At 43.8% G+C, this 12,486-nt stretch overlaps 1 protein-coding gene across 4 annotated transcripts in view; it reads left to right on the top strand.

Annotated features, from left to right (window-relative positions):
- Positions 1-1,764: 1,764 nt before the first annotated feature.
- The window catches only part of Lmbr1 (limb development membrane protein 1), a 131,764-nt gene continuing 121,042 nt past the window's right edge, over positions 1,765-12,486 (top strand). For 3 of the 4 annotated variants that reach the window (XR_003733965.2, XR_005091087.1, XM_028864192.2), the window contains exon 1: positions 1,766-2,005. Coding sequence is in view for 2 of the 4 variants with exons in the window: in XM_028864192.2 (XP_028720025.1) it covers positions 1,940-2,005 (66 nt within the window). In the remaining 2 variants the exon portion in view is untranslated. Of the gene's footprint in view, positions 2,006-12,486 lie in introns of all 4 variants that reach the window. The other variant, XM_037203739.1, reaches the window with a different exon arrangement.

The raw sequence follows: 12,486 nt of genomic DNA, 5'->3' as shown, positions 1-12,486 counted from the left end.
GGTATTCATCAGAGCAGCAGAAGTAATGGGCTGCCCAGCTCCAGCCTGCCTGGGGCTTCTTTTCACCAGCTGCAGGAGTTGCTGGGGGCCACAGGAAGGACAAGCTCTAAGGCACAGGCCTTTCCCCAGTAATGTCATAATTTTGAGTTTCCTATTGACTGGAGCATGTCACACAATCAGGGCCAGATTCAAGGGTGACTGCTTCTCTCTGGAAGAGAGGCAAACGCCAGAGAGCAGAGGGGTGAGCCAAGGTGCCTGGCAGAGGAGTGGGGAGTTTGCATCCATTTTTGAAGCTGACGATCCTGGGTTAAGTTTCAAAAGTGACAAAGACAGTGAAACAACCAAATAAAAGGTGGGTGAGCCTCCACGAATAGCTCTGTAACAGAAATGTAAAGCTTTAAATGGTTGTAGAATCCGATTGGAAAGATGTGAAATACTGTATGCTTTCACTTTCTGGAATAGGTGCCCAACTGCCACACGCTTCAAAAGCATGTTTATCCTTTCATTTGGATAGATTTCCCCACAGATCATCTAGATCAGTTCAGGTGGATATTTAACCTAGTTCTCAGAATGTGGGTGTCCAGAAAAAGAGAACAGGATTCTAGTCTTTTCCTAGTTCTTTAGGGCTGAGACATTTAAAGACATATCAAAGATGAACTGGTTTGAATCCAACCAGCTGGAAGTTGTTAACTGGATGATCAGCCTGTTGCATTTGGAACACAGGCTGGGAGCATGCCTCAGGTACTCCAAGATCTCCTACCAAATGAACCCAGAAACAAAATTACGAATACTCCTTTAAAAGCTGGGTGGTGGCAGAGGCACACACCTTTGATTCCAGCACTTGAGATGCAGAGGCAGGCAGATCTCTGAGTTCGAGGCCAGCCTATTCTTACGGAGCGAGTTCCAGGACAGCCAGGACTACATAAAGAAGCCTGTCTCGAAAAACCAAGCCAAACAAACAAATACTCCTTTAAACTACAATTTTAAAACAAAGAGTGAAGGGGAATTACAGTGTTGGCATATTTAGCAGCGCTCCAAATTAGCGCGTTAAGACCTACAGAGGGCCATGAACCTGAGCTGCCCTGCTCATCTGCAGGGCTGGGGACCATGCTATCTCTGTCCTCCAGAAAGGCAGTGGCTCTCTTATCTCTACAGAGAGGCTGGGCTTCTGGCTTGTGCCCAGAGTGCTACTGTGCAACCGCTTTCCAGCTTTGCACCTGCTTGGGAATTTCTGTAGTAGACCCCAGTCCGCCTCTGCCCAGGTCTTCAGGCTAGGCGAGCCCAGTGCTGAGCTCAGATGCGGAGAGCAAGGTAGGGACAGGGTTGATCAACCAGAGAGGGTCATCCAAAAGCTTCAGCAAGCTAAAGAGGGAGGGATGCACCTGTGCCTGGATCTCACCACGCCTCCGAATCCCGCCCCCACCAAGGGTTCCACCTCTAGATCTCTCTCTGCCTGGAGCTTCGGCACCGCCCTTATTCCCAGCCCTGGGCAATGGACCACAAGAATGGATGCCAACACTGCAGGCCCAGCTACAAGATTTCAGCCCTGCCTCACTCACGCCCTAGATACCCAATTCAGTCCGGGGTCCTACAAACTCCGCCCCCGCTCCTCCAGCCACGCCCCCGGGCGCCTCGAGACCCTCGACCCACCGCCCCAGGCTCCGAGGCGCGCGTCTCTGACGTACGGCGCCCTCCGAGTGACGCACAAGTCCCGCCCCGGCCTCAAGCCCCGCCCAGGCGGTGGCCGTTCCCCGCCTCCCGCAGCCTGAGCCGCTTCTCCCCGAGCTGAGACGGCGGCTGAGGCGGCGTTTTCCGTGCCTGTTGCGGTCTAGGTGGCGTTCCTGTCCGGCACCGAGCGGCTGTGCAGCCCCGGCGCCCGCGGGCAATGGTGCGGCGGAGCGCGCGGACGCGGGCGGGCCTGCGGCGGGCATGAAGGAGGATGGAAGGGCAGGACGAGGTGTCGGCGCGGGAGCAGCACTTCCACAGCCAAGTGCGAGAGTCCACGGTGCGTGGCCGGGCGGCTCCCCGGGTCCTGCGCCGCGCGCCGGACCCGGGGAACCGCAGCGCAGACCAGCGCGGTCCCCTGGCTTCCCCCCCGACCCCCCGCCCACGCTGGCCTTCCGGCGCCCCCACCGGGTCGGCTGAAGACCGACTCCGACGCCCCGCGTCACTTACGTCCTCGGTCACCTGCGACCCGGTCACCTGTTCCCCATCTCCTCACCTATGTCTCTCCTGTCATCCGCTGCCCTCTCCTTTCGTAGGTCTCCCTCGCGCCACCGGCGCTCCCGCCCCTCCTCTCTGTCCTCGCTTCACCCATGCCCCCTCCCGCCACCTTTATCCCCCTCCTATCACCTGTGTTCCCCCCCCCCTCCGCCGCAGCCCCGCCTGTCACCTGCGTGCTCTCTCCTATCATCTCTGTCCTCCAGTCACCGGTGCCCACCTCTTGTCACTTGCCCTCCCCTCCCATCACTTGCAGCCCTTCCCAGCCCCCATGTCCTCCCCTTCTGTCACTTGTCCCAATCACCTACACTTAATCCGTGCTCATTTGTCCTCTACCCTCCCCATGTGTTCATGCACCTCATCTGCTCCTTTATCACCTGCTTCTCCATCTTCACTTTCTTCCTCACCCGAGTTTATCCCGCATCTCCTGCTGACTCTCCGGGTGAAGGGTGATGGGTGGCTGTCGCCTTTCCTCCTGCCTGATATGGTACCTGGGCTGAGCTGGCTGTGCCTAAGGTGTAGGCGGTGCAGACTGCCTGGCTTCCCAAGCTTCCAGCCCGGCAGTGACTTTGGCCTCCCACTCACATCCCTCCCTCTGTCCCCCACCCAGCCCCCCAGCCAGGACAGTTAGTTAAAACACTTCCAGAGGACGGAAGACAGGTCTCAACTGGGAAGGGTGAGAGCAGAAGCCCGCAGTGCTCAGAAGCAGTTGCTCTGGAAAGGGTGGGCCTGCCTGCTTCATCCTGCTGCTTCTAGCAGGTCAGGAAGCCAACTTGACTCCCTAAGTTCTCCTTTGATGAGCACCTTTCAGGATACCCTACAGTCTTATAAACGGGTTTGTTTGTGCCTCCATAACTCTGTAAAGTATGCCCAAGTTACATATTTGCATCCACCCCTCTTTTAGCTCACTTTCCCTGTTCAGTCACACCCTTGGTTTGAGGTGAGCAAATTCTGGTTCAGAGTAGTCCAATTTGTGCAGTTACAGATTTTGAAAATTGAGAATTGTCTTGCTAAATCATACGGGAGTAAAAGGAGATGCATAAATTTGTGTGGATAGAATTTGGTATGGGGCCTTTGGTTTAATTTTTATTTTTTTATTAATTCTTTGAGTATTTCATACAATGTATTTTGATCACATTTACCCCCTCTCCAACTTTTTCCAGACCTCTCCCCACCTACTCAAGTTTGTGACTTAAAAAAAAAAACCCATTTGAATCAAATTTGTGCTGCCCTTACACTCTTAGGCATGTGGACATTCTTAAGCAAATCCTACCGGTGTGCACCACCACAACCGGCTGGCGTGTGGAAATTCACTGGAGTGTGGTTGACCCATCAGGTACCATACCCTTAAAGAAAACTGACTCTCCCTCTCCCAGCAGTTGTCAATTGCCAGTAACTACTCAGTGAGGGGTGGGATTTCATGCCCACCTCCCCTCTCCATGATGAGATTCTGTCTGGATTGAGCTTACCCAGGTTTTATGTGTTTTTTCCAAACCACCCTCAGTTCATTTACTGCTTCTGGCTCTTACAATTTTTCTGTCCCCCCTTCCACAGTTATTTTAAGCCTCAAGAAGGGGGAGAGTGATAATAGAAGTCCTGCTTAGGGCTGAGCATTCATTCTTTAGTTTCATATTCTCTCACTTTGACCTCTGTTATCAGTCACATACACAGAAAGCATCTCTGATGAAGGTTGAAAGACTCACTAATCTATGGATATGACAATAAATCATTAGGATTCAGTTTAATAGGATGTGCATTTAGCAGCATAATAGTGGTAGGTTCTCTCCTAGGGCCTAGGACTTTTCTAGCCACAGGTTCATGTCTCCAGTAACAGTGCCAGGTAGGATGGATTTCCTTTTGTGGAGTGGACCTTAAATTCAATCAGAAAGTGGTTGGTTACTCCCACAACATTTATGCCACTAAGAAGGAATCTATAATTCTAAGTATGCCGTAGATGCATTTCTTACTAAACATACTTGACTAATCATGGTTTCAGATGCAGAAACAGAGTTTTACTACTGTTGTAGAGGCCTACCTTTTCCCCACAGCTGTAACTTTTGTCTCCTCCAAGAGTAACTGCTCCTATGGCTTCTAATGCCATAGGTTAATTTGCTTTATTTAAAAATATTCATTTATTTTATTTTATATGCATGAGTGTTTTGTCTGCATTTATGTCTGTATATCATATATGTACCTGCTGCCTGTGGAGGCTAGTAGAGGGCACCAGATCCCCTAGAATTGGAGTTACAAGTAGTTGTGAGTTGTCCCATTGCTATGGGCACCAAATATGGGACCATTGAACTACAGTGCCAGCCCAGAGAAGTGGCAGGTTCACTCATTCCTCTGGGTCTGGTGCACTTGGTAATGGATATCTGTTAGCTGCTGAAAGTTCTGTCAGGGTGGATCTGCTTGGCAGACTAATGAATCTGAGACATGGCTGGTACAGCAGCACCTCAACTTCTGAGGGCTGTCTTTGGGAAATCCCAGTGAGCACAGGTGGATATGTTATAATGCATAGTAATAGGCTGAAGTACTTGCTGTATTACTCCTTGTTTTTGCATGTGAGTGGATGTCTAGCTGTTTCAACAACATATATTGTTTTCTTCATTGTATTGTCTTTGTGCTTCGTGAAAGATCAGTTAACTGTATTATATGGTTATATTTCTAGTGTTCTTATTCTGTTCCATTAGTCAATACTTCATCAATACTATACAATTTTGATTACTTAAGCTTTATTTTTACTTTACAAAGTCCTTTGATTTTATTTATTTTTCTTCAAATTGTGCTGATTATTCTATATTTGGTCTCTCCACATAAACTTTAGAATCAGTTTGTTTCTATCTACAAAGTAACTTGCTTGGATTTTGATTGGAATTGCATTCAGTTTGTAGATCAAATAGGAAGAACTAACATCTTTCTGTTCATGAACATAGGCTATCCTATCTCCCATTAATTAAAGCTATTTTTAGATGTCTTTCATCAGAGTTTCATGGTTTTTCTTATGAATATTTTGAATGTATTTTGTTAGATTTACAAATATATACATGCTGATGTAAATGGTATGTAGTTTTACCTTTAAATTTTACTTGTCTCTGGGTTGGTAGCACACACCTTTTCCTTCACAGCTGAGTAATTCTCCACTATGTATATATTGTATGTACATATATAATATGTAACCATATTGTCTTGGTTAAGTCATCTGTCAATAGGCATCGTAGGCTATTGTGAATGGTACTATAATAAATGCAGGAATGTAGATTTCACTTTCTTTGAGTATACATCCAGGAGCGTTATAACTAGGTTATATGTAATTTTGTTTTTAGTTTTTTAAGGAACCCTCTCCATTTCCATAGTGGCAGTACTGATTTACATGCTTTCCAATGTGTATAAAGGTTCCTTTTTTATTATTTAAAATTTTAATTTATTTTACATACCAACCACAATTTCCCCTCCCTCCTCTCCTCCTATTTCCTCTCCCCACCTCCCTTCTACTCCACCCCACCTCATCCACTCTTCCTCTTCTATTCAGAAAGGGTAAGGTCTCCCATGGGAGTCAACAAAGCAAGTCATATCAAGTTGAGGCAGGATCAAGCTCCTACCCACTGCATCAAGGCTGAGTGAGGCATCCCACCATAGGGAATAGGATCCAAAAAGCCAGCTCATGCTCCAGGAACAGGTCCTGGTCCCACAAACAGACTGAGCTTCACAACTGTCACCCACATGCAGAGGGTCTAGGTTGGTCCCATGCAGGCTCCCTAGCTGTTGGTCTAGAGTCTGTGAAGTCCCATGAGCTCAGTTCATCTGTCTCTGTGGGTTTCCCTGTCATGATCTTGACCCCCCTTGCTCATATAATCCCTCCTCCCTTTCTTCATCTGGAGTCTTAGAGTTTGGCCCAGTGCTTGGCTGTGGATCTCTGCATCTGCTCCCATCAGTTACTGGATGAAGGCTCTATGATGACAATTAAAGCAGTCACCAATCTGGTTATAGGAGAGGCCAGTTCAGGCACCCTCTCTAATATTGTTAGGAGTCTTAGCTTGTGGATTCCTGGGAATTTCCCTGGCACCAGGTTTCTCCCTAACCCCATAATGACCCCCTCTATCAAGATACCTCTTTCATTGCTCTCCCTCTCCACCCCTCCCCTAACTCGACCATCTCGATCTCTCATGTTCCCATCCCCTATCTCTTCCCCTCTCCTCCTCCGCCCCCTCCCAGTTTACCCAGGAGATCTTATCTATTTCCCCTTCCTGGGGTGCTCCATTGCATATCCCTCTTAGGGTCCTCCCTTTTACCAACTTCTCTGGGGTTGTGGATTGTAGCCTGGTTATCTTTTGCTTTACATCTAATATCCTCTTATGAGTGAGTCCATATCATGTTTCTCTTTCTGGGTCTGGGTTACCTTGCTCAGGATGACTTTTTCTAGTTCCATCCATTTGCCTGCACATTTCATGATGTCATTGTTTTTCTCTGCTGAGTAGTACTCCATTGTGTATATGTACCACATTTTCTTAATCCATTCTTCAGTTGAGGGGCATCTAGGTTGTTTCCAGGTTCTGGCTATTACAAATAATGCTGCTATGAACATAGTTGAGCAAGTATCTTTGTGATATGATTGAGCATTCTTTGGGTATATGCCCAAGAGTGGTATTGCTGGGTCTTGAGGTCGTTTGATTCCCAAAATTTTTCTGAGAAATTTGCCATATTGATTTCCAAAGTGTCTGTACAAGTTTGCACTCCCACCAACAGTGGAGGAGTGTTCCTCTTACTCTACATCCTCTCCAACATAAACTGTCTTCAGTGTTTGATCTTAGCCATTCTGACAGATGTAAGATGGTGTCTCAGAGTCATTTTGATTTGCATTTCACTGATAGCTAAGGATGTAATACACAATTCTTTAAGTGTATTTCAGTCATTTGAGATTCTTCTGTTGAGAATTCTTTGTTTAAATCTGTACCCCATTTTTTTTTTCAAGGCAGGGTTTCTCTGTGTAGTTTTGGTGCCTGTCCTGGATCTCTGTAGACCAGGCTGGCCTTGAACTCACAGATATCCGCCTAGCTCTGCCTCCCCAGTGCTGGGATTAAAGGCGTGTGCCACCACCACCCGGCTGTACCCCATTTTTTAATTGGATTATTTGGTATTTTTATGTCTAGCTTCTTGAGTTCTTTATATATTTTGGAGATCAGCCCTCTGTCAGATGTGGGGTTGGTGAAGATCTTTTCCCATTCTTATAGGCTGGTGTCTTGTCTTATTGACAGCGTCCTTTGCTTTACAGAAGCTTTTTAGTTTCATGAGGTCCCATTTATTAATTGTCAATCTCAGTGTCTGTGCTAATGGTGTTATATTCAGGAAGTAGTTGCCTGTGTCAATGCATTCAAGACTACTTCCCATTTTCTCTTCTGTAAGATTCAATGTAACTGGATTTATGTTGAGGTCTTTGATCCACTTGGACTTGAGTTTTGTGCAGGGTGGTAGATACGGATCTGTTTGCATTCTTCTACATGCCACCATCCAGTTTTGCCAGCACCATTCATTGAAGATACTTTCTTTTTTCCATTGCACATTTTTGGTTTCTTTGTCAAAAATCAGGTGCTTATAGGTGTGTGGATTTATGTCAGGGTCTTTGATTTGATTCCATTGATCCATGTGTCTGTTTTTATGCCAATACCAAAATGTTTTTATTACTATAGCTCTGTAGAAGAGCTTGAAGTCAGAGATGGTGATACCCCTGGAAGTTCCTTTATTGTACAGGATTGTTTTGGCTTTCCTGGGTGTTTTGTTTTTCCATGTGAAGTTGAGTATTGTTCTTTCGAGCTCTGTGAAAAATTGTATTGGGATTTTGACGGGGATTGCATTGCATCTGTAGATTGCCATTTTTACTATGTTGATCTTACCTATCCAAGAGCATGTGAGATCTTTTCATTTTTTTGATATCTTCAATTTCTTTCTTCAAAGACTTAAAGTTCTTGTCATACAGGTCTTTCACTTGTTTGGTTAGATTTACCTCAAGATATTTTATGCTATTTGTGCCTATTATAAAGGGTGATGTTTCTCTGATTTCTTTCTCAGCCCATATATCATTTGTATATAGGAGGGCTACTGATTTTTTTGAGTTAATCTTGTATCCTGTCACTTTATTGAAGGTGTTTATCAGCTTTAGGAGTTCCCTGGTAGAATTTTTGGGGTCACTTATTTATACTATCTTATCATCTGCAAATAGCAAAAGTTTGACTTCTTTCTTTCCAATTTGTATCCCCTTGATCTCCTTTTGTTGTCTTATTGCTCTAGCTAGAACCTTGAATGCTATATTGAATAGATATGGAGAGTGGACAGCCTTGTCTTGTTCCTGATTTTAGTGGAATCGCTTTGAGTTTCTCTCCATTTACTTTGATGTTGGCTGTTGGCTTGCTGTATATTGCCTTTATTATGTTTAGGTACGTTCTTTGTGTCCCTGATCTCTCCAAGACCTTTATCATGAAGGGGTGTTGGATTTTGTTGAAGGCTTTTTCAGCATCTAGTGAGATGATCATGTGTTTTTTTTCTTTCAGTTTGTTTATATGGTGGATTACATTGGCAGATTTTCATGTGTTGAACCATCCCTGCATCTCTGGGATGAAACCTACTTGATCATGGTAGATGATTTTTTTTTGATTTGTTCTTGGATTCGGTTTGCCAGTTTTTTTTTTTTTTTTTTTTTTTTTTTTGAGACAGGGTTTCTCTGTGTAGTTTTGGTGCCTGTCCTGGATCTCACTCATTCTGTAGACCAGGCTGGCCTTGAACTCACAGAGATCTGCCTGGCTCTGCCTCTCGAGTGTTGAGATTAAAGAGGCGTGCCACCTTAATACTGAGTATTTTTGCATCAATGTTCATGAGGGAGATTGGTCTGTAATTCTTTCTTATTTTTGTCTTTGTGTGGTTTGGGTATCAGTGTAACTGTAGCCTTGTAAAAAGAATTTGGCAATGTTTCTTCTGTTTCTATTGTCTGGACCAACTTGGAGAGTATTGGTATTAGCTCGTCTTTGAAATTCTGGTAGAATTCTGCACTGAAACCATCTGGCTCTGAGCTTTTTTTTGGTTGGGAGACTTTTGATGACTGTTTCTATTTCCTTAGGGGTTATAGGTCTATTTAAATTGTTTATCTGGTCTTGATTTAATTTTGGTATGCGGTACCTATCCAGACAATTGTCCACTTCTTTTACATTTTCCAATTTTGTGGAGTACAAGTTTTCTAAGTATGACCTGATGATTCTCTGGATTTCCTCACTGTCTGTTGTTACATCCATCCTTCCTTCCTTCCTTCCTTCCTTCCTTCCTTCCTTCTTCCTTCCTTCCTTCCTTCCTTCCTCCTCCCTCCTCCTCCCTCCCTCCTCCCTCCTCCCTCCCTCCCTCCCTCCCTCCCTTCCTTCCTTCCTTCCTTCCTTCCTTTTTGTGTTTTTACGAAACAAGGTTTTCTGTGTATCTTTGGAGCCTGTCCTGGAACTCACTCTGTGGTCCAGGCTGGCCTCGAACTCACAGAGATCCGCTTACCTCTGCCTCCCGAGTGCTGGGATTAAAGATGTGCGCCACTACTGCCTGGCCTTCCTTTGCATTTCTGATTTTGTTAATTTGTATATTCTCTCGGCCTTTTGGTTAGTTTGGGTAGGGGTTTGTCTATCTTGTTGATTTTCTCAAAGAACCAACTCTTTGTTTCAATGATTCTTTATATTCTCTTTGTTTCTATTTTATTGATTTCAGCCCTCAATTAGATTATTTCCTGTCATCTACTCTCCCTGGGTGAGTTCGCTTCTTTTTGTTCTAGAGCCCTCAGGTGCTATTAAGTCACTAGTGTAAGATTTCTCCAAAATCTTTATATAGGCACTTAGTGCTTTGAACTTTCCTCTTAGTACTGCTTTTGTAGTGTCCCTTAAGTTTGGGTATGTTGTGCATTCATTTTTATTGAATTCTAGGAAGTCTTTAGTTTCTTTCTTTCTTTCTTCCTTGATGCAGTGGTGATTCAGTTGAGCATTATTCAGTTTCCATGAGTTTGTAGGCTTTCTGTAATTTGTGGTGTTGTTGAATTCTGACTTTAAGCCATGGTGATCCGTTAAGATACAGGGAATTGCCGGGCGGTGGTGGCACACGCCTTTAATCCCAGCACTCGGGAGGCAGAGGCAGGCGGATCTCTGTGAGTTCGAGGCCAGCCTGGTCTACCAAGTGAGTCCCAGGAAAGGCGCAAAGCTACACAGAGAAACCCTGTCTCGAAAAACCAAAAAATAAAAAAATAAAAAAAAAAAAAAAAAAAAAAGATACAGGGAATTATTCCAGTTTTTTTTTTTTTGTATCTGTTGAGATTTGCTTTGTGACCAAGTATGTGGTCAGTTTTAGAGAAGGTTCCATGAGGTGCTGAGAAGAAGGTATATTATTTTGTGTTTGGGTGAAATGTTCTGTAGATACCTGTTAAGTCCATTTGAGTCATAACCTCTGTTAGTTCCCTTATTTCTCTGTTAAGTTTCTGCCTGGCAGATCTGTCCATTAGTGAGAGTGAGGTGTTGAAGTTTTCCCAGTATTCATTTGTGGGCTTTGAAGTGTGATTTAAGCTTTAGTAATGTTTCTTTTGCAAATGTAGGTGCCCTTGTATTTGCACCCTAAATGTTCAGAATTGAAACTTAATCTCGATGGATTTTTTTTTGTGATGAATATGAAATATCCTTCTCCATTTCTTTTGATTAATTTTAGTTTGAAGTCTATTTTGTTAGATATTAGGATAGCTACACCAGCTTGCTTCTTAGGTGCATTTGATTGCAAAATCTTTTCCCAATCCTTTACTCTGAGGTAATGTCTGTTTTTGAAGTTGAGGTATGTTTCTTGTATGCAGCAGAAGGATGGATCCTGTTTTCGTATCCATTCTGTTAGCCTGTGTCTTTTTATAGGCAAATTGAGTCCATTGATATTAAGAGATATTCATGACCAGTGATTGTTAATTCCTGTTATTTTTTGGTTTGGTTTTGTTGTTGTTGTTGGTAATGTGTTTCCTTTTTTGGGATTTGCAGGTGTGAGATTATCTATTGCCTGTGTTTTTTTGGGTGTAGCTAACTTCCTTGGGTTGGAGTTTTCCTTCTAGTACTTTGTTTGGGCTGGATTTATGGATTGGTATTGACTAAATCTGGTTTTGTCATGGAATATCTTATTTTCTCCGTCTGTGGTAACTAAAAGTTTTGCTGGGTATAGTAGTCTGGGCTGGCATCTGTGGTCTCTTAGTGTCTGCAAAACATCTATTCAGGACCTTCTGGCTTTCAGTGTTTCCATTGAGAAGTCATGATTCTGCTAGGTCTGCCTTTATATGTTATTTGACCTTTTTCCTTCTCAGCTCTTAATATTCTTTCTTTATTCTGTATATTTAGTGTTTTGATTATGATGTGGTGAGGGAACTATTTTTTTTTGGTCCAGTCTATTCGGTGTTCTGTAAGCTTCTTGTACCTTCATATGCATGTCCTTCTTTAGATTGGGAAAGTTTTCTTCTATGATTTTGTTGACTATATTTTCTGTGCCTTTGAGCTGGAATTCTTCTCCTTTTTCTGTTCCTGTTATTCTTAGGTTTGATCTTTTCATGGTGTCCCAGATTTCTTGGATTTTTTTTGTGTTAAGAGTTTGTTGGATTTAACATTTTCTTTGATGAATGAATCTATTTCCTCTATATCTTCAACGCCTGAGATTCTCTCTTATATCTCTTGTATTCTTTTTTTTTTTTTCGAGACAGGGTTTCTCTGTGTAGCTTTGCGCCTTTCCTGGAACTCACTTGGTAGCCCAGGCTGGCCTCGAACTCACAGAGATCCGCCTGCCTCTGCCTCCCCAGTGCTGGGATTAAAGGCGTGTGCCACCACCGCCTGGCATATCTCTTGTATTCTGTTGGTTAATGCTTGCTTCTGTAGTTCCATTTCCAGAATTCCCTCGTTTTGTGTTTTCCTTATTGCCTCTGTTTCAATTTTCAAGTCTTGAACTGTTTTCTTCACCTGTTTGTTTGTTTGTTTGTTTGTTTTGGCTTTCTTGAAGGGATTTATTGATTTCTTGCAATTTTGTTTGCTGTTTCTTCAATTTCTTTAATGGAGTTTTTCATTTCCTCTTTAAGGGCCTCTATAATCTTCATAAAATTATTTTTAAGGTCGTTTTCTTCTGCTTCATATGCGTTGGGATGTTCAGGTCTTCTTGTTGTAGAACCACTAGGTTCTGGTGGTGCCATATTGCTTTTTAGGTTGTTGAATGTATTCTTACCCTGCCATTTACCCATCTGGGTTT

The sequence above is a fragment of the Peromyscus leucopus genome, chromosome 3 (genome assembly GCF_004664715.2).
Source record: "Peromyscus leucopus breed LL Stock chromosome 3, UCI_PerLeu_2.1, whole genome shotgun sequence".
Lineage (NCBI taxonomy): Eukaryota > Metazoa > Chordata > Mammalia > Rodentia > Cricetidae > Peromyscus > Peromyscus leucopus.
Note: the sequence above shows the minus strand (reverse complement) of the source record. Positions and strands in the feature narration are given on the sequence as shown.